The 22,419-nt window shown below is 35.9% G+C and overlaps 1 protein-coding gene across 3 annotated transcripts in view; it reads left to right on the top strand.

The window, feature by feature from the left end:
- Positions 1-3,529: 3,529 nt before the first annotated feature.
- The window catches only part of LOC106753623, a 31,801-nt gene continuing 12,911 nt past the window's right edge, over positions 3,530-22,419 (top strand). The window contains exons 1-5 of one of the 3 annotated variants that reach the window (XM_014635449.2): positions 3,530-4,123; positions 5,170-5,893; positions 9,180-15,163; positions 19,337-20,841; positions 21,521-21,784. In XM_014635449.2, the coding sequence (XP_014490935.1) occupies positions 3,789-4,123; positions 5,170-5,893; positions 9,180-15,163; positions 19,337-20,841; positions 21,521-21,784 (8,812 nt within the window). In that variant the 5' untranslated portion in view covers positions 3,530-3,788. The remainder of the gene's footprint in view (positions 4,124-5,169; positions 5,894-9,179; positions 15,164-19,336; positions 20,842-21,520; positions 21,785-22,419) is intronic. The other 2 variants (XM_022777556.1, XM_014635447.2) reach the window with 2 other exon arrangements.

The following is a 22,419-nucleotide window of genomic DNA, read 5'->3' as shown; positions in this document are numbered from 1 at the left end:
TTTGTAGAGTTTCACCTTAATTATAATACTAAAATAGTATACGTAATTATGACAACGAAAGAAGTATTTTGAATAATATTGCCTCTCTATCATACATACCTCTTCGTTTTACACCAGAATTTTGATATGCAATTTAGTTGTTTTTGTTTCAATTTGGAAACATATGTGTAAACACTATTATAAAAACGAATTTTTTTTGTCTTATTTTTTACTTTTGATATCAATTTAAATTCTGACATCTTAGTTGGAAACCTCAATTTAACATTGGAGTAGAAAATGTCGACGAATGACGCTAGTCTTAAGTCAAATACGTCAATTTAACATTGGAGTAGAAAATGTCGACAAATGACGTTAGTCTTAAGTCAAATTGACGTTTATTGATAATGAACATTAGGGAAATCGATGTCCAGAGAAGTTGGGTAACTTTTTTGTGAATGCTTTGACACTTAACGGGAGAGAGACTTATTGAGCTCGCTTTTTTATGAATGCTTTCGCACTCAACATGATGGGGACATCGTTGAGTGCACCTTTTTTCAATGGAAATAGGGGTTGATGTCGACTATGGTAAAGATCGACATTAATTGACATGTGTTAGTGTAAGGTTTGACGTTCATGATAGTTTTTCAACTAACAGAGCTCTATGATAGCTTTTCAACTAACAAAGCTCTATCCAAAGCCTATGGCTTCTGTTATTTGCAGAACCATTGCTATAGGATCTTAACATTGTATATTGTCTTTTCAATTCGTAGCTCTATGGACAATTCTATGACCTCGGTTGTTTTGAAAACTAATGTGATAGACTCTTTATGCTTCAGTTATATTTGAAACAAATTTCAAAATTGTCATTAAAAATATATTTTTTTTTAATTTTTTTACAAGGCTTTAAGTAGCGGTTCTTAGTGGAAATGAGGCCATAAAGTACCTTTATTGCTTTGATTAATAGAATAATTGAGGTAATATGTTATCTTAAGATTAAATTTCGCAAAATAACAAAGCCTTCTCTTGCACATTTCTTCTTCACTTTCTCTTTGCGCTTCTTCTCTTTCTATGCTCAAACCCTTATACGATGAAGCTTTTAGCCATCAGCACGGGTAATTTTTCTTTACACAAATGCACGTTGATTAACTATTTTAGGTGTGATTTTCTTTCATTTTGACTAATTGATTTCATGTACATGTACTCTTTGGAGTATAAACACTTCCTTCTTTTTTTCCCTTACTAGCAACAACGATTTATTTCGACACCAAACCCACCTTTGGTTAGTTTTGTTTTGGGTTTTGATGAACTTTCATTTTCATTTGTTGCTCACACACCATACATCCAAAAATAGATTAAAACTGATAATATATTCAAAAGAGCTCTAAATGACTTGAAAATTTTTTTAAAGCACCCAAAAATCTTGAAAAGCCCTTACCAAAAATTTTGGATCAAAATTCAAAGTGTAAATATGTGAAATATTTTTGCAAAGTTTGAAAAAAAAAACAAAATAAATTGATGAAATATAGAAAACGACATTTTTTTAAAATTTAGAAGAAACAGTCGGCTACACAGGCTCCCACGTGATTTTTCTATCTAATATTGTCAAATGGTCAATCAGAGTAAATATTATAATTGTTTAAAGATTTGAGACAATTTTTATTTTGTATATATTATAAGGGTCTATGACATCGGTTCCTAGGAGAATAGATGCCAAAAACCCATTTTTTTTGTTTATTACCTCGGTTTTTCTGAACCGATGCAAAATCATGACCCCTTTTTTGCTTTGGTTGTTAATGGAGACCAAAACCCCCATATTTTTTACATCGTCTAAATATATCTCGGTTCAAAAGTGCTTGTCAAATGTAAAAAATAACCGTTGTCGTAACTCTTTTTGCACTAGTGTAACTTCATTATGTTTGCATACTAAGGTTTAAAGATTAATGTGATTTGTAATATGTGAAAGATATATATTATTACCTCATTCCAATAATATTTAATTCTTGCTCAAATGATGATTTTGATCCAAGATATCACATAGTAGCCACATGCCGTAAATATGGCTTCTTATTACACTAAACATAATGAAGAAAATAATCACATATCAAGGTCATCATAAATTGACATATGAAAATTAATAACTAAAAGATCAATTAGTTCCAAACTTTGGATACAATATTTGAATTTCTTCTGTTCTAGGCTTACCCACACAACTCTAATTAAATTTGAAACATACGTTAGTATTAATATCACTAAGTAGATGAAAAAAATGTAACACTAATTATATTTGTAACATATATTTCAAGTCAGGTTTCATCCTCCTGTATAGGGAACAAAACCATACAACTGTACATTTTTTTGGTATAATGACCATTACCAATGAACTCTATCATAAATTACAAATAGTTAGTTGATTAATTAAGTAAACCTTCATACAATTTACATTCAGTAACACATACCCATCAATGTATGGCGCAAGGTACATTTCTCTTTTTAACTCAAACATACATGTTTACAAATAAGTTTGCTTGTGATCAACTTTGTTTCCAAAAGGTTGAGTGGTCTAAGGTTTAATAAATTAATACATGTTCCTATAGAACTTCAAATAATAAATATTTTTACATAGGACTCCCTCTAGATACATTTTAAGATCTTGTAGGTAAATTGAAAATAATTGATATACATATATTAACTTCAGGGAGAATTTTGTAATTAAAGAAAAATCTATAGAATCTTCTTAATTAAAAAATATTTATAGAATCTTCTTAGAATAAATAAATGTATGATCTTTTAAATTATCATTTATAATCTTTTTTATTTTCTTTTTTTAAAATATTAGATTGTTACAAATAGAAGTAACGAGAAAATAATGATATGAATGAAAATAATAAAATCATTCACTTTTTAACCAATACCAATATTAAAGTATTATTTTTTATAAGAATCACTAGTGATAAGAGCTAATGACTGTAAAAAAGAAGCCAATCTAACACAGTCCTTCCACAAATTTAATCGGGAGAGGATATGTTTCCAAGGCTAAGTAAGATCAACTCCATCAATCTAAAACTCTAAAACTTCAATATTATATGGGATTATTATACAACAAAAATCAAGAACTTTATTAATTCAATATTATACAACAAAACCCTTTTAACTAGATATATGGAATTAGATTTATGAGAACCAAACAATGAATATCTCTCAATCTTTTTAAATATATTTAACCAAAAGAAAGTTATCATGATTATATTTAACATAGAGAAGGAAATGAGAAAAATGTGATATTTTCAATTAAGTTTATATCAATCTTAAACGAAGGAAAAACACACCAAAAATGTACATTCTAATTCAAAATAAGAAATGAATAAAACAATTAAATAAAGGCCATGTCAACAAATTTGTAATGAGTTAAAAAAAAAAATTATCTGTCACCGTTGTGACACAAGGAGGTTTCGGTATGAGTGCTACCATATGAATTTTCCAGTAGCTGGATCGTCATTATCTAGAAATGAAGACCAGTTCCAAAAGTTGAAAACCCATAATGACACGCAAGCAAACATCACCGTCAATAAAATAAAAGCTACCCTCTCAAGTCTCTTGAAAGAGAGAACCCAACAACTCGAAAACAACCGCGAAATTCTTCTGACAACAAAATCACCAGAATAAAAGAAAGTTCTTCTATCCTTTTCTCTTTTTCTCTTTCTCTTTCTGTTATTCTTTTTACTTGGACGATGAAACTGAATCAAAATTAAAACCTATCGCATCATCGCAATACCATAGTCTTCGTATGCGCAATCGAGCGCCGTAGAACAATGGCTCCGGAATCGATCTTTCTAGAAGATTTCGGGCAGACGGTTGATCTCACTCGCCGCATCCGCGAGGTTCTGCTGAACTATCCGGAGGGAACCACGGTCCTCAAGGAGCTCATACAGAATGCAGACGACGCCGGCGCCACCACCGTCTCGCTCTGCCTCGATCGCCGTACCCACCGCGGCGACTCGCTGCTCACGAACTCTCTCGCTCAGTGGCAGGGACCCGCTCTGCTGGCCTACAACAACGCCGTTTTCACCGAGGACGATTTCGTCAGCATCTCCAAGATCGGCGGAAGCGCCAAGCACGGTCAGGCCTCTAAGACCGGTCGCTTCGGGTACTTTCTTTTTTCGCCGCGGTCTTATCCAACTTGTTCAATTGAACTGTTATTATGTTGATTGATGTTGTTTATTTGTTTTGTGTTGATGTTTGGGTCAATCCAAGGATTTAGGTGTGAAGTAATTGTAGTTGTAGCTGGAATATAGCGAGAGAAGTGATGTGTGGTTGTGAGAAGTTAAAAAATGTAGTGCACTGGTTTTGGTGTGAAGTTTTTGTTGTTGTTGCAGTGTTAACTGGAAAATATGGTGAGAGAAGTGATATGTGTTTGGTTGTCGATGATTGACGAAGAAGTTGTATAATTGTGGATTTTGATTGTTTTTTCTAGCTTATGCGTGCTCTGTGACAGCTTAAAAAATATAGTACGTTTGTTAAGGTGTAAATTTTTTGTTGTAGTTGTAACCGGAAATTATGGTGAGACAAGTGATGTGTGGTCGTTGACGATTGATGAATAGAGTTATGTAGAGTATGAATGCTTTTATGTGTTTGGTGAGAATGTAAAAATGTAGTGCGAAGGTTTGTTTTTGTTGATCTTTTCCCTTTCATGTGCGAGTGAACTGTTGGAACTGAAGCTGGACTTTCTGTACTGCAAGGGTAAAGGCTCTGATAATGAGAGTGACGTGTGAGAATGCCATAATGATTTTCATTCATAAACTGCATGGAGGATGTTGTTCATTTTAGTGTTTGTCATGTAGTGTACCTATATATATGGTTGCACTCATTTTTAAAAAGAAAAGGAAAGTTGTCCTAGGACACTTAAAAATGGTAATCCACATCTAAAGAGCAAGAGAGTAAAAAGGGAGAAGTGTAGGTATGATAGGAAGATAGAGAGACGGGATAGGTGGTAATGAGCTGCTTGATTTATAGGAGTGTTTTTATACCATTAGTCTTTCAAAATTGTCATTTTGTTCAGTAACCAACGTTGCCAATTTCCCTTTCTCCGTCTATCATTTTTTTTTTTGGAAAATAAGTCATATTAACCTGATGTTTGGGTTCTTTGCATTTCTCTAATTCTTGTTGTCATTTTGTTCTACATATACATTTTAGGGTTGGCTTCAACTCAGTGTACCATTTGACAGATCTTCCCTCTTTTGTGAGCGGCAAATATGTTGTATTGTTTGATCCTCAGGGTGCTTATCTTCCAAGAGTTTCTGCAGCAAATCCCGGGAAGCGGATTGATTTCACTGGCTCATCTGCCCTCTCCCTTTACAGGGACCAGTTTTCCCCATATTGTGCTTTTGGTTGTGACATGCAAAGTCCTTTTTCTGGAACACTGTTCCGTTTTCCTTTGAGAAATGCAGACCAGGCAGCCATAAGTAAGCTCTCAAGGCAAGCGTATTCACCAGAAGATATTTCTTCCATGTTTGTTCAACTCTTCGAAGAAGGAGTTTTGGCACTTCTCTTTCTTAAGAGTGTGCTGTGCATTGAAATGTATTTGTGGGATGTTGGAGAACCTCAACCTAAGAAAATTCATTCATGTTCTGTCAGTTCAGTATCTGATGATACAGTTTGGCATCGACAGACACTGGTCAGATTGTCTAAGCATTTAAATACTACAGCTGAAATGGATGCATTTCTGTTGGACTTCGTAAGTGAGAGAATAAATGGTGATGAAGCTAAGAGGCAAACTGAGAGATTTTATGTGGTTCAAACCATGGCCGCAGCATCTAGTAGGATTGGCTCTTTTGCTACTACTGCATCAAAAGATTATGACATTCACTTGCTGCCATGGGCATCAATTGCGGCATGCATTTCTGAGAATTTATCGAATGTAATTTTCAATATCTTATCCTTTTGCTGTTGCCCCAACCTCTTCTCTCTCTCTCTCTCTCTCTCTCTCTCTCCCGTGCTTACTCATTGAATTCTTGTTGTTACTATAAATTTGTATTTGCTTTTGGTTCTGCCCATTATTAACTGTCATCTTAGTGTGGATGTGAACACAGTTGAAAGGGGTGCCCATTTACGAACATTTTGGTTCATCCAGCCCTGCAATTAATTTGGACTCCAATTGATAATTGAAAGTAAAGCATGTAACTCTGTTTGAAGTATAAAAGGTTTTTGGGCTCGTCCAAAGAGTTGAAAAGAGTTTACTCCTCTGGTTAGATGTTTTGGGAGATCAATGGGGTGGTTGTTTCAGACAAAAATGCAATGAGGCTGTTTCTTGTTTGTGTTCTAGATTTGGTATTTAGATCAGTGATGTATCTTTAATAGGATATCAAGTGGATTAGAGCTCTATACTTGATGTGTTACAACTTTGTATGTTTTTTGGTCCTTTGCTTTCCTTTCTTTCCCTTTGTTCTTGTAGGATACTGCATCTTCGTGTGTTTCTTGTTTAAATTCTTGATTGGTTTTGTGGTTCTAGGTTTATTTTTAGTTTATTGCGTACAACAAATAGCCATCATGGTGAATTTGTTATGATATGTTATGTTTTCCATGATGTATGATACGTCCATTGGAACTTGCTTTTATTTTGTAGGTGTACCAATGTAAATAAGAATATGATCAAGGTGATAAAGTTACCTATGAAAAGATATCACATGCACAATTTCATTTAGAAAGTAGGAGTTTATTGATCATAGAACTTGAATCTTTTATAGGCAGTGTAGACTATAACAATGCCTTCTAGGTACATATGTCGGAGTGATGTTGCATTCCAATCTTTGAAACTATCTTGTTTGATTTCATGTGCAATGCTACCTACTGTTCTACTGTTAGTGTTATGATTTGTTTTTGGTTCAAAATGGAGATCTTTTTCAAGATTTTTTGTTAGTTGTTTCCAGTTACTTGAGATATTTCATTCTTGTGCCTCTTAAGAAGCTTTGGAGCTCTCTACATAACTTTTCTCTACTAACCTTCTTACGGACAAAAATTGTTATAATTTAGGGTAGAATGATTCATCTTATTGTGCTGAGAATACAATCTATATATACAAGGCTAGAAAGCTATTTTAGGAAGTATAATAATAGGTCCTAGACAACCAGATCCGTATGATTCAGGTATATCCCCATCATATATTTTAATTATAATCTCCTAAATAAGGAAACACAAATTCTGACTGAAACAATACAACTAATAAAACAGATTCTAACACTCTTCCTTAAGTTGGTGAATAGGTATTTTCCATTCCCAGCTTGGAAACAATACTCTCAAAATTTTTGTTGTTCACCCCTTCGTTAGAATATATGCAAGGTAGTTTTGTGAGGAGACATAAGGTTGTTTTGACGAAAGGAAATAAGTCCATGATTAAAGTAATCTTTGGCATTTATTGGATCTGATCCTCTTAATGCTAACACCAAACTGATTTTTCATCAAGAAGAAAAAAACGTTGAACCACATAGTTGACTTTAGATTTTTGTTTTAGTAAGAAAACCCAAGTGACACAAGTACAATCATCTATAGAGGTAAGAAACCAATGGGTACCTGTAACATTTGGGACAGTTGAGGGATCCCAAACATAAGTATGAATTCAATAGAAGAGAAAAGTGGTTGTATTGTTACTAACTAGAAAAGGAACACGTTTGTGCTTAACAGGCTCACACATTTCACAATTGAGACTTGCCACATCTAATTTGCTAAAAAGGGAAGGCAATAATGATTTTATGACCTTAAAGGAAGGATGTCCAAGGCCATGTAGGAAGACCTTTTCTCTGTTAGTCTTTATTGAATCAGAGAAAAAAGAGATGTTGTTTCCGAGGTTTGGTGGCAGATTTGGATGGTCCAAGTAATACAAGCCATTCTATTCTCTAGTATGTCCAATCATCCTTCCTGAGTACTTGTTCTGTAGAATACAAATGTTGTCAAAAAATAACGTTACATGAGAGATCTTATATGAGTTTTTTTATGGAAATCAAACTGACAAACAATTTAGAACTATGAAAGACATTTTTAAGGGTTATGGATGGGCTTATTTGGACTTCTCCTTAACCTATTGTAGTCATCAGAGAAGCATCAGCTGTGGATATTTTCTTGTTGCTAGGGCAAGGGGTGTAAGTTGAGCAATGTTTAGGTAGGAGTTTCATGAGGTCGGTAGCCCTAGAATCTAGTATCCAATATGGGTTATGGTTTTTATCTAAGGCATTAAGTCCAAAAGAGGAAAACTCACCAAATGTACCTAAATGTGCCAGATAACAACTACCTAGTGACTTATCCATCTTTTTGAGGAATGATCTCATATGCTCTACTTCATCTTGGTTGAGTTGAATCACTCCTCCTCTGTTTTTTTCATCATATATTTGAGCAACATCTTTAGCTTTTGAGTATGTATGCTCCATGGCATTCCAAATCTCCTTTGCAGAATTAAGAAATATGTAATTATAATATGCTAAATAAGGAAACAATAAAACACAAATCTTGACAGAAATAATACAGCTAATAAAACAGATTCTAACATAAATGAAGTGAACAGATTTATTTTCTGATATTAACATGGATTGGTCAACTATTTTAAATCATATACATATTAATATTTATCAAGAGGTATTTTGAAAGTGCAACTGAGAATGAGAGACAACTAAACATTCTCTGAAAGGAGAGATTGGTGAGATTGGTTTTTGTGGTTTGAACTACCAGGGGAAGAGAAAAAATGTTTCTTCCTTTTAATTTGTATCTCAATCCTTTTGGTATAGATATGAAACCCTTAAATATAGGATAGAAGACACAATAAAATGACATTTTGGTTAAAGACCCTTTTATGTCTTAATCATACATAAAAAAATTAATAGAAAGATAAAAAGGAAAATAAAATGGAACAAAAGTAAATTCATTAAATTGATTGAGCCATTTTTAATTGAATAATATACTAATGCTTTCATACATTCAAATTAGAGAAGTGAAAAAGTGATTGGTCGTCCAGGTTTTCAAGATGACACCGGGAAGAGCTCTCCCTAGTTACCCTTCTTCTCTTGCATCTAACTTATTATAGGAAAGTTGACACAACTTTTGACCCTTTTCATAGAAGGACAAATGCAGTGTACACTATAGTTTTCACTTGCTCTTTTGGAGCTCTTTGTTTATATACATTGTCCATTCCTCTTATTACTGTATGTGTTTTTCTACAGAACAATATTCTTAGGACTGGTCAGGCTTTCTGTTTTCTTCCACTACCTGTTAGAACTGGTCTTAGTGTACAAGTCAATGGATTCTTTGAGGTCTCATCAAATCGTCGTGGAATCTGGTATGGGGATGACATGGATAGAAGTGGAAAAGTTCGTTCTACCTGGAATAGGCTTCTTCTGGAAGATCTTGTTGCTCCTACTTTTATGCATATGCTACTTGGTATAAAAGAATTGTTGGGCCCAACAGACCTTTACTATTCTTTGTGGCCTACTGGCACTTTTGAAGAGCCATGGAATATATTGGTTGAACAAATATACAAAAATATTGGTAATGCTAGAGTTATGTATTCAGATGTCAATGGAGGAAGTTGGGTATCACCAAGTGAAGCCTTTCTTCATGATGAAAAATTCTCCAGAAGTGAGGACCTTGGTTTGGCTTTGATGAAGCTGGGAATGCCAGTTGTGCATATACCTAATTCATTGTTTGACTTGCTTTTACAGTATAGCTCCAGCAAGGTGGTTACACCTGGTACAGTACGCCAGTTTCTTAGAGAAAATTGTAGACTTAATTATTTGAGCAGACAGTACAGGTTTCTATTGCTCGAATATTGCCTAGAGGACTTGGTTGATGATGATGTTGGAAAAGAGGCTTATGATCTTCCTTTACTTCCTTTAGCTAATGGCAATTTTGCATCATTTTCAGAAGCATCAAAAGAAGTTTCTTATTTCATTTGTGATGAATTAGAATACAAGCTTATGCAACTGGTTTCTGATAGAGTAATTGATCAGAACATTCCTCCCAATATATTAAGCAGACTCTCTGCTATTGCGATGTCCTCAAAAACCAATGTCATTCTTTTTAGTATTCACCATTTTGCCCAGCTATTCCCTGCATTTATGCCAGGTGACTGGAAATATAAAAGTAAAGTGTTCTGGAACCCCGACTCTTGTCAAAAGCCAACATCATCATGGTTTCTGCTATTCTGGCAATACCTTGGAAAGCACACTGAAATATTACCACTATTTAGTGATTGGCCAATTTTGCCTTCCACATCAGGGCATCTTTTAAGACCCTCTAGACAATTGAAAATGATCAATGGAAGCAAAATCTCTGATATGGTACAGGGTATCCTTGTGAAAGTTGGATGTCATATATTGAATCCAAATTATGTAATTGAGCATCCAGATATATCTAGTTATGTATGTGATGACAATGCAACAGGTGTTTTGGAATCAATATTTAATGCAGTTTCAAGTCCTGAAGTTATGCATGCTTCACTTGATAGTCTAGCAACTGAAGAGAGAAATGAACTCAGGAGATTTCTTCTTGATCCTAAATGGTATGTTGGACACTCTATGGATGAATTTAGCATAAGGTTTTGCAAGAGATTACCTATATTTAGAGTCTACGCAAGAGAGTCTGCTGAAGATTTCCAATTTTCTGCTTTAGAAAACCCTCAAAAGTACTTACCACCATTGGATGTGCCGGACATTATTCTGGTTGGCATCGAGTTCATGGTCAAATCCTCAAAAGTTGAAGAGGATATTTTGTCAAGATGTTATGGAGTTGAGAGAATGGGTAAAGCACAGTTTTACATGCAACATGTTTTTAATAGAGTTAGCGAGTTGCAAGCTGATGTTCGGGATAGCATAATGTTATCAGTTCTACAAAATTTGGCACTTTTGGCCCTTGAAAATGCATATATCAGGGACTCATTGAAAAATTTGAAATTCATACCAACACTCACTGGTGGTCTTAAGTGTCCTTCCGTTTTGTATGATCCTTGTAATGAAGAACTATATGCATTACTAGAAGACTCAGATAATTTCCCTGCTGGTGCTTTTCGAGAATCTGAAATACTTAATATTCTACGAGGATTGGGACTTAGAACTTCTGTGTCTCCAGATACTGTTTTAGAATGTGCTCGATGCATCGAGCGTTTGATGCATGAGGATCAACAAAAGGCATACTTAAGAGGGAAAGTGCTTTTCTCTTACCTTGAAGTTAATGCACTAAAGTGGCTTCCTGATCAAGTTGTTGATAATAAAGGAGCAGTTAACCGAATATTATCACGAGCAACAACTGCTTTTAGGTCTACCAACACAAAATCTGATCTTGAAAAATTCTGGATTGACCTAAGGCTGATTTCTTGGTGCCCAGTTCTAGTCACTACCCCTTTTCAGTCATTACCATGGCCAGTTGTCTCATCAATGGTTGCTCCTCCAAAACTTGTAAGGCCACTAAGTGATTTGTGGCTTGTCTCAGCTAGCATGCGGATATTGGACGTCGAATGCTCTTCCACAGCTTTATTGTATGGTCTAGGATGGATGTCCCCACCTGGAGGAGGTGTAATTGCTGCACAGTTACTGGAGCTTGGGAAAAATAACGAGATTGTATCTGATCAAGTTCTTAGGCAGGAATTAGCAATGTCAATGCCGAGAATATATTCAATACTGACTGGAATGATGTCTTCAGATGAGATTGAGATTGTAAAAGCAGTTCTTGAAGGATGTCGATGGATTTGGGTGGGGGATGGATTTGCAACTTCTGAAGAAGTTGTCCTAGATGGTCCTCTTCATTTGGCTCCGTATATTCGTGTTATCCCAATTGATTTGGCAGTTTTCAAAAAATTGTTTCTTGAACTTGGTATTCGTGAATTCTTGCAACCTGCTGATTATGCTAATATTCTTCATAGGATGGCAGTTAGAAAAGGATCATCTCCTCTTGACACACAGGAGATAAGGGCCGTCACACTAATAGTGCATCATTTAGCTGAAGTTTACCATTATGAACAAAAAGTCCAGCTCTATCTGCCAGATGTGTCAGGTAGACTATTTCTTGCTAGTGACTTGGTTTATAATGATGCCCCCTGGTTGCTTGGCTCAGATGATTCCAATGGCTCATTTGGCAGTGCTCCAACCGTGGCTTGGAATGCAAAGAAAACAGTACAAAAGTTTGTGCATGGAAACATTTCTAATGATGTAGCAGAAAAGCTTGGAGTTTGCTCTCTTCGTCGGATGTTGCTGGCAGAGAGCTCAGATTCAATGAATTTTGGCCTGTCTGGAGCTGCCGAGGCTTTTGGACAGCATGAGGCTTTGACTACAAGGCTCAAGCACATACTTGAAATGTATGCTGATGGACCTGGGACCCTATTTGAGCTGGTACAAAATGCAGAAGATGCAGGAGCTTCTGAAGTAACATTTCTTTTGGATAATTCTCATTATGGGACTTCTTCTATTCTTTCTCCTGAAATGGCTGATTGGCAAGGTCCTGCTCTATACTGTTTCAATGACTCAGTTTTTAGTCCCCAAGATCTGTATGCAATATCGCGTATTGGTCAAGAAAGTAAACTTGAGAAGGCTTTTGCAATTGGGAGATTTGGACTAGGATTTAATTGTGTCTATCACTTTACTGACATCCCTATGTTTGTTTCGGGAGAAAATATTGTAATGTTTGATCCCCATGCCAGTAATTTGCCCGGGATTTCTCCTTCACACCCTGGTTTACGAATTAAGTTTGTGGGACGAAAGATTTTGGAGCAATTTCCTGACCAATTTTCCTCAATGCTACATTTTGGCTGTGATTTGCAACATCCTTTTCCTGGTACATTATTTCGATTCCCTCTTAGGAGTGCAGGTGTTGCCTCTCGGAGCCAAATCAAAAAGGAAATTTATACACCTGAAGATGTCAGATCTCTTTTTACTTCTTTTTCTGAGGTTGTTTCTGAAACATTACTTTTCTTGCGCAATGTGAAATCTATCTCAATTTTTGTTAAGGAAGGAACAATGAATGAAATGCACCTCCTGCACCGTGTATGCAGAACCTGTATAGGTGAGCCTGAAACTGGATCTGCTGAAGCCCAGGATATATTCAATTTCTTCAAGGAAAGTAGACGTGTTGGAATGAACAGAGTTCAGTTTCTGAAGAAACTAAGCCTATCCATTGGCAGAGATTTGCCTTATAAATGCCAGAAGATCATAATTACTGAACAAAGCACATCATCTCGTAGTTCACACTATTGGATAACCACAGAATGTTTAGGTGATGGGAATGCTCAAAAGAAAAGATCTGAAACAGCCAATAGTAGCTATTACAATTTTGTTCCATGGGCATGTGTTGCTGCATATTTGAATTCTGTCAAGGTTGAAATTGACACGGTTGAAAGTTCAAAGGGGGAGAATGATTGCACGGTTTCTCCTGATCTGTTCCGAAGTGTTAGTTTGCCTAATAATCAGCTGGAAAATTTTGAAGGTCGTGCATTCTGCTTTTTACCTTTACCAATCAGTACTGGTCTTCCTGCTCATGTGAATGCATACTTTGAATTGTCATCAAATCGCAGGGATATCTGGTTTGGTTCTGATATGGCTGGTGGTGGAAGAAAACGCTCAGAGTGGAATATTTTCCTCCTTGAAAATGTTGTTGCCCCTGCATATGGTCGTTTGCTTGAGAAAATAGCATCAGAGATTGGCCCTTGCAATTTGTTCTTCTCGTTATGGCCGACAACATTAGGGTTAGAACCTTGGGCATCAGCAGTACGGAAACTCTATCAATTTGTTGCTCAGTTTAATCTCCGTGTATTATATACAGAAGCTAGAGGAGGACAGTGGACTTCAACCAAACATGCTATATTTCCTGATTTTACTTTCCCCAAGGCAGCTGAGCTTGTAAAAGCGTTGTCTGGGGCTTCTCTGCCTGTCATTACTCTTCCACAGTCACTTTCTGAAAGGTTTATGGAAATCTGTCCATCATTGCATTTTATGACTCCCAAGCTTTTAAGGACCCTTTTGATCAGAAGGAAGCGTGAATTCAAAGACAGGGATGCAATGATTCTGACTCTTGAATATTGCTTACATGACTTGCAAAAATCCTTGCAGTTTGATGCCCTATGTGGCTTGCCTTTGTTACCAGTTGCAGATGGTTCCTTTACATCAATTGATATGAAGGGAGTTGGAGAAAGAGTTTACATTGCACGTGGTGATGAATACGGCCTTCTGAAAGATTATATTCCTCATCAACTTGTAGATTGTGCTATTCCTGAAGAAGTTCATAGAAAACTTTGCTACATTGCCGAAGCGGATGGAACAAACATTTCTTTCCTGTCATGCCAGTTGCTTGAGAAACTTCTTGTGAAGTTACTTCCTGTAGAGTGGCAACATGCTCGGCAAGTAAGTTGGACTCCTGGTATTCATGGCCAACCAAGCGTAGAGTGGTTGCAACTACTGTGGAACTATCTGAAATCATATTGTGATGATCTTATCATGTTTTCTAAGTGGCCTATATTACCAGTTGGGGATGACTGCCTGATGCAGTTAGCACAAAAGTTGAATGTGATAAGAAATGATGGATGGAGTGAGAAGATGTCTTCTTTGTTAGTGAAGGTTGGATGTTTATTCTTGAGACATGATCTGTTATTGGATCACCCTAAATTGGACTGCTTTGTGCAGTCAGCAACAGCAAGAGGTGTACTAAATGTGTTTCTGGCTATTGCTTTGGAACCACATAAGATTGAGGGTATCTTTATAGATGTATCTGAAGGGGAGCTTCATGAACTAAGAAGTTTTATTCTCCAAACAAAATGGTTCTCTGAAGAGCAAATTGATGACATGCATATTGAAATCATCAAACACCTTCCAATATTTGAGTCTTACAAAAGCAGAAAACTAGTTAGTTTGAGTAGTCCTATTAAATGGCTTGGTCCTACTGGTGTTTGTGAAGATCTCTTAAATGATAATTTCTTAAGAACTGAATCAGAAACAGAGCGAGTCATTATGAAAAGGTATTTAGGAATGAAAGAACCAACTAAAGTGGAATTCTACAAGGATTACATTTTCAATCACATGTCAGAGTTTGTTTCAAGGCAAGAAGTTGTTTTGGCCATTCTGCATGACGTGCAGCATTTGGTTGAAGAGGATCTCTCTCTCAAGTCTTCATTCTCGTGTGCCCAATTTGTTCAGGCAGCCAATGGATCTTGGCAACAACCATCAAGGTAATATCCTATTTTTTAAAATAAAATTTCAATATCTCTCAATAAGTTATCTTCCTTTATTGTATTTTAAGGTGCATGCATTTTCTGTGATTTTTCTTCTAAATGGTCAGTACCAGAATAAATTTTTCTTAGGTTAACTGAACTGTGAGTGAAAAGAGAGAAAGAGAACTGAACATGAAATGAATTTTTATTTTGTATTTTCACATCTGAAGGTATGAGTACAAGATGCATCAATAGGCATTGCTTACTAACAGCTATATAAGAACTGACAGCCGTACAAATTAGCTTACAAATAAACCTATAGCTGTACAAAGAAAACTTACTATTAATACATCTACAAACTATACAAACAGACTTGCTTTGCTCCTAAGAAACACAAAACGAGTTGAAGACAAAGAAAATAATAGTTGCTTGACCATACAAACGACTTGCTTTGATCAAGAGCTGGAATATGATAAATAATAGTTGCTTGGCCATAACCTTCTCTCTGACAAAGAAAACATCATCTCCATGTGCTTAGTTTGATTATGAAAAACTGGATTATGAGATCAGACACAACACCTTGACTGTCACAAAAAGGAGTTGTAGTAAAAGGAAATTGCAGTTCAATAAGCAACGTAGTAATCCATGATAGCTCATCAGAAGTTTGTGCTAAACTTCTATATTTTGCTTTAGTATTGGAATGAACAATAATAACTTGCAGCTTGCAAGACCACCAGGATATTAAATTAGAACCAAGAAAAATTGTTGCTCCCGACATATATCTTCTATCATTAACACCTGATGCCCAATCGGCATCACAAAAGGCTTTCAAAGATGTAGAATGTCCTAGTTATAAAGATTGAAGGTGTACTTCATGAAACAATGTTTCATGAAAATAAAAAACCATGTACTTGATGAAAACCTTTTGCTGCAAGATGAGCTTTATACTTATTTATTGAGCCATCTGCATTTTCCTTGCCTTGGAAAACTCAGTTACAACCAACACCCCTTCTATTAGAGGCTAAGGGTATCAGATCCCAAGTCGTTTGTTTCATTAGAGCATCATATTCTTGCAGTAATGCAACCGGCCAATTTCATCTTTAAGAGCTTGTTTGACACTGGTAGGATTAGAATGAGATAACAAGGATGGATGAACTCTGTTTTGAAAAATACCAGATTTAGGTTGCGTTTGCATAGGATGAGTATTAAGTAAAGGTGCAATAGGAGATACTAATTCAGAAGAAGATGAACTAACACTAGTAGACATAGATGATAAATAAGTCTATGAACTATAGCATGATGAACTAAAAAATTTGTAAAGGGATGATATGACCACCCCAATCAGACTGAAGACTTCTGGTTTTGGAAAGAAGTTGTCCTTTGCACCATTGTCTTAAACTGAAATATAGTAAATGTTTCATTTTTAGACTTTATTGGGAAAAGCCAGAGGTATCTAGAGTAAGCATCAACGAAAGAAACATAATATATGTATCTTGCATGAGATGTAAGATGTGCAGGTCCCCATAAATCGGTAAAACTAACTTCTAAGGAAGAATAAACAGAATTGAAGATATGAGAAGGCAATCTATGTGATTTTCCAGCACAACAGGTTAAACAAAAATGGCAATCAACTCTATTAGACACTGGAATTTTACATTGTTTAAGTACAATTTGCATTACATGGCTATTTGGGTGACCAAGTCGATTGTGCCACATATATTATCTAAAAGATTGGCATTATTGACATTGTTGGAAACAGTGTTTACTAAAAAAGAAGGTTGACGAGAATGGCCAGTGGACTTAGAAGAGGACTGCAGCTGAGAAGGCTGACTGTGAAGCTCAACATTGTTAAATGAATAAAGTCCATCTTCACCATCAATTCCCTGAAGAACTTTACTCATCCCCTTAGATTTGACAGGACATTTGTCGGAATGAAATCATATAAAACTGAGTTATCTTTTGCAAATTGACTCATGAATCATAAGGTGACACAAAAGAGGAGGAACCTACACCATAAATACTCAAATCTGCATCATTTCCAATGAAAATTTGATCTGGACCACTGTTGAAGTTGTTTAACGTTTTGTGGTTCACTAGTAACATGGAAGCTTGAACCACAATTGGTATTCAAGAACTGTTGGCATTACCTTGAGAAGGAGACTTCATCATCATGGCACTTGGTTAAGCTTTGCTGTTAGGCTTGGTATTAGGACTCGCCCAAATATTTGATGTTTTATATGAACCAGCTGAAAAAGGAATGGACTGTTGTGGTAGCAGGTTCAATGAAAAACAATGATTCATGAGGCTGATAGGAATCATCAGATCTGAAATGACAAACATTGGCTGTATGCCCAAATTTGAGACATATTTGGCACTGAAAACTGGTAAATTTGTCCACGTCCTCTACCAGAATTACTAGCACGAGAGGATACTCCAATACAAAAGCCTCCATGTTGAATGCCACCACGAGTGTTCAGAGCTTGAGTGTAATATGGTGACGGTGAGACCAAAGTTTGTGTCTCTTGAACATAGTGACCATGCACAATTCACCATTGCAAAACAGAACTGAATGAAGAAAATTAGGAACAAAAAACAATTAATCATTGTAAATGTTGAAGAGACTAAGAGAGAATCTCATAATTAGGAACCTATAACAATTCACCGATTGAAAGGACTAAATTGACTAAACAAAAGCAACAACGAGCTGAATTATGAAGTTGTCAGTGAAGAAGCTTGAGTGGAGAAGTTGGATCATCGAAAAAATGCTCTAGATACCATCTTAAATGAATTTAAACAAGTGAAACGAGAGAAAGAGAACTGAACATGAAATGAATTTTTAATATATATTTTCACATCTAAAGGTATAAGTACAAGATATATTTATAGGCGTTCCATATCAACAGCTATATAAGAACTGACAGCAGTACAAAGTAGCTTACAAATAAACCTACAGCTGGACAAAGAAAACTTACAAGTAATATATCTACAAACTATACAAACTGACTTATTTCTACTAATAGTTTTGCATGAGGAAGAACAACATTAATTGTGATAGGTTCAATGGTAAAGTTTATACTAGAGGGAATAAAAATGAGTAGTTATAATCTCTTGTTGTAACTGGCCTAACAAAGACTACTATATATGTAGTCTATGATTAGGTTGTTTGTAGTTTTTGGAGAAGTTTTGATTGTTAGGAGGGAATGGAGTTAGAAGAGGAAGGTCCTCTCGAAAGACCTTGGTGCTTTGTACATTGTTGTTACCTGTTTCTACTACATTGCTAGGGTAGATTGATTCATAATAAACATACAAGAACTGTCTTGTACTTCTGTAATTCTTGCGGTTTCTATCGAATTGCAAGTTTGCAATGTAGCATGTTCTAGATTCCTAAATTAGGAACTTAAATTCTTTCTACAAAGAAAGCAAAAAGAATAGATTTTACTTACAATATCCCTCAACTTTGTTTTTTATTAATGGGATGATAGACTTGCTTATTTAAAGCCATTAGCTTTTTGTTGCTCTATTATGGGTGGACATTGAAAAAAATGGTTGAAAACATTATGCAAATCTGCATAATCTGCTTACTATTCTATTATAAGACTCTGTTATGGTTGAGTTGCATTTTCCATGTTCTCATCTTGCTGATATATTTGGTATGCGTTTATATGGTGATCAATGTTTCAAAATCCACTAGCTTATTTTTTTCCCTGTGGACTTTTGTTATGACTACTTGACTTTCTCACTGTAAAAGATCTAGGCCAGAAGCTCTCTAGAAAATTATTTTGTATACTGTCTTCTCAACATGCTGAAATAAGTAGGAAGTTGTTATGTTAATTTCAATGGTCTATATTAAAGATATCCCTTTTATAGTAATAATTCAAGGAATGGCATTAACCTGCAACCTAAATTTCATTGGAAATTAGTGATGCTTTGATTTGACATCATATATTTTTGCACTGATGTTGAAGTTTGGTTCAACTAAAACAAGTTATGGATAATTACTTGATATAATTGTAATTAGACATAAAAGCATCTGTAAATTGTTCCAAGTAATTTATGTAAATAAACACACTAAATTTTGAGCTGCAGCTTTCTTGTACGGATGTTTTATCCTTGAATAGTTAAGCTTCTTGGTTAAGTATTTTACTTATATAAAAACTGACATTTGGATTGCTGACTAGAATGTTATTGCAGGCTTTATGATCCTCGGGTTCCTCACCTTAAAAAGATGCTTCATGGGAATGCTTTCTTTCCTTCTGACAAATTCTTTGATCCCGAAATTTTGGATGGTTTAGTTTTCCTTGGACTTAGGACAACTCTAGGATTTACTGGCTTGCTTGATTGTGCTAGGTCAGTTAGCCTCTTGCATGATTCTGGGAACGTTGATGCCTCCAAGCATGGTGGAGAGTTACTGCATCTTTTAGATACATTAGCCTATAAGCTCTCAAGTAAAGTTGGAAGTAAGAATGATGATCAACAAGGTGGTGTGGCTCTGGAAAGTAGCAGCATAACGGATGATGCTTTTGTATATGATGTTTTCCCCCTTAAAGAAGAGACCTACCTGACTGATATTGATTTATTTTGTAGCAGCTCAGCATTTGATATGGTAGAAGAAGAATTTTGGTCTGAATTGAAGGTAATCTCTTGGTGTCCAGTAATTTCTGATCCAGCTGTTATGGGACTTCCATGGTTAAAATCCGATAACCAAGTTGTTGCACCCCCTACTGGTGTGAGGCCTAAATCACAGATGTGGATGGTATCTTCCTCAATGTTTATTTTAGATGGTGAATGTGACACTACATATCTACAAACTAAACTTGGGTGGATGGATTGCCCAAATGTTGGTGTTTTAACAAGGCAGTTAGTTGAGCTATCTAAATCCTATCAACAGCTTAAGATAAATTCACTGCTGGATCCCAGTTTTGAAGCTCAGTTGCAAAAGGAAATACCTTACCTTTACTCAAAATTGCAGGAATTTATTAATACTGAGGATATCAATAACCTGAAAGCAGGGTTGGATGGTGCTTCGTGGGTTTGGATTGGTGATGATTTTGTATCACAAAATGCACTGGCATTTGATTCACCTGTAAAATTTACACCTTATTTGTATGTTGTTCCATCTGAACTATCAGAGTATAAAGATTTGTTGATAAAGCTGGGAGTTAGATTGAGTTTTGGTATTTCAGACTATCTTCAAGTATTACAAAGGTTGCAGAATGATGTTCACGGGGTTCCTCTGTCTACAGATCAGTTAAATTTTGTCCATTGTGTCCTTGAAGCCATAGTAGAGTGTTGCTTGGAGAAGCCACTTTTTGAGACTTTTGATTGTCCTTTGTTGATTCCTAATGATTTTGGAGTTTTGATGCAAGCAGGAGATCTTGTATATAATGATGCACCTTGGCTGGAAAACAGCTCCCTTATTGGTAGACATTTTGTGCATCCGGTTATAGGCAATGATTTGGCTGACAAGCTTGGTGTACAGTCAGTTCGATGCCTTTCTTTAGTCAGTGATGATTTGACTAAAGATCTGCCCTGCATGGACTACAATAAAGTAAATGAACTTTTGGCGCTGTATGGAAAGAATGAGTTTTTGTTGTTTGACCTTCTTGAGTTGGCAGATTGCTGCCAAGCCAAGAGATTACACCTGATTTATGATAAGAGGGAACATCCTCGCCAATCCCTGCTGCAGCACAATTTAGGTAATTTTTAGATATGTTTTAAAAAATTTGGATATTTTTGTTTAGGTAATGTATAGGCATTTGTTTCAATAAAATGACTGTTTCTTTAGTCGAGGAGGTCATGTTTGGAGGAATGGTACACTGGCTAACAAGAGGGCATCATATCAGTCTAGCTTCGGAGAGTCGTCAATAATTTTGGTTTTCTATAGTGGAGAGATAATGGGCTGCTGCCCTTCCAGCCCACCATGCCTAGTGAGTCAACCTACTTGAACCATAATTTTTTTATTAAGGACTACCAAAGACTTGGTCCATTGAATAGGAGGATATTTCTCTATTGATGTATCATGTTTGGATGTTCTTCTAGAGCTCTAGGTGAATTTTCCCTTCTCGTCACACAGTTAGGTTACTGCATTGTGACATTGTGGCAACAAGTTCGAGTCCTAGAAACAACTTCCCTGCACAGTGGGTTAGATTGTTAGAGGTTGCTTATCCTGACTATCCCCAGACTCCAGAATTGTGGGAGATGTGTGCACCAGGACTTATTTTCTTACAATGTTTCCAAATATCATTGGATGCCAATGTTGGCTAGCTTAACTTATGGAATACCCATAGATAGTGTCTGTTGAGTGTGAGATGACCATAAGCTGTTTTGGATTACTTTTCTAAATTGCAGGTAACATGGTATGATTTCTTTATACAGGTGAATTCCAAGGGCCTGCCCTTGTAGTAATCTTCGAAGGTGCTTGCTTGAGTCGAGAGGAATTTAGTAATCTCCAGCTCCATCCTCCATGGAGATTGCGTGGCAACACAATTAACTATGGTTTGGGATTGGTTAGCTGCTATTCCATCTGTGATCTTCTCTCAGTCATGTCCGGTGGCTTCTTTTATATGTTTGATCCTCGTGGTTTGGTACTTGGTACACCTTTGGCAAATGGCCCATCAGCAAAGATGTTTTCTTTGAAAGGTATACTGTGCGCTCATCATCTGAGTTAATCCAAAATAATTAATTAGTTTCTAACTTTTTCCATTTCAGACCCATTTACTATCTTTCACTTTACTACTACTGATAACTTTATGAAGTGTACTGTGAGTACTCTAGGTTGATCTCTTGCAGACATAGTTTACTATGTCAGATGGTAGGGACTGTTTGACTGGAGAATTGTAGAGCACACAACTTGTATCATGTGCTTTTATACCAAAATGTTAAAAAGTCGGATAAGTAGTACATCATTTTCTCAATAACATAGCCAAGTCAGTACAGAGAAAGTGCAAGACTAATGGCAATAGTTCATTGAAATATTTTCTGTTCTCTTTACCCGTTCATCAAGTTCATTTAAGCCCTCAGTTTGTACTTTATTTGTCTTGCAAAAATCTTTGTTAAATTATTTTTTTCTTTTGGAATTGAAGAATCCCTGACTTGGTTAATAATGTTCAAACAGTTGTTAGTGAGTAGCTGGTTCTTGTCATGGTTAGTCGTGGAAAGGTTAATTGTTCCTAAATTGTAAAGCAATTTCCAAAACTATTGTTTTTTGAGTAATATTCTTTGATCCTTTTCATGGTGGTTAGTTAATGGTTACTTATGAGAGCTACCCTTATTGG

This window comes from Vigna radiata, unplaced genomic scaffold (assembly GCF_000741045.1).
Source record: "Vigna radiata var. radiata cultivar VC1973A unplaced genomic scaffold, Vradiata_ver6 scaffold_134, whole genome shotgun sequence".
NCBI lineage: Eukaryota > Viridiplantae > Streptophyta > Magnoliopsida > Fabales > Fabaceae > Vigna > Vigna radiata.
The sequence above is the reverse complement of the archived record's forward strand: the minus strand, read 5'-3'. Positions and strand labels throughout refer to the sequence as shown.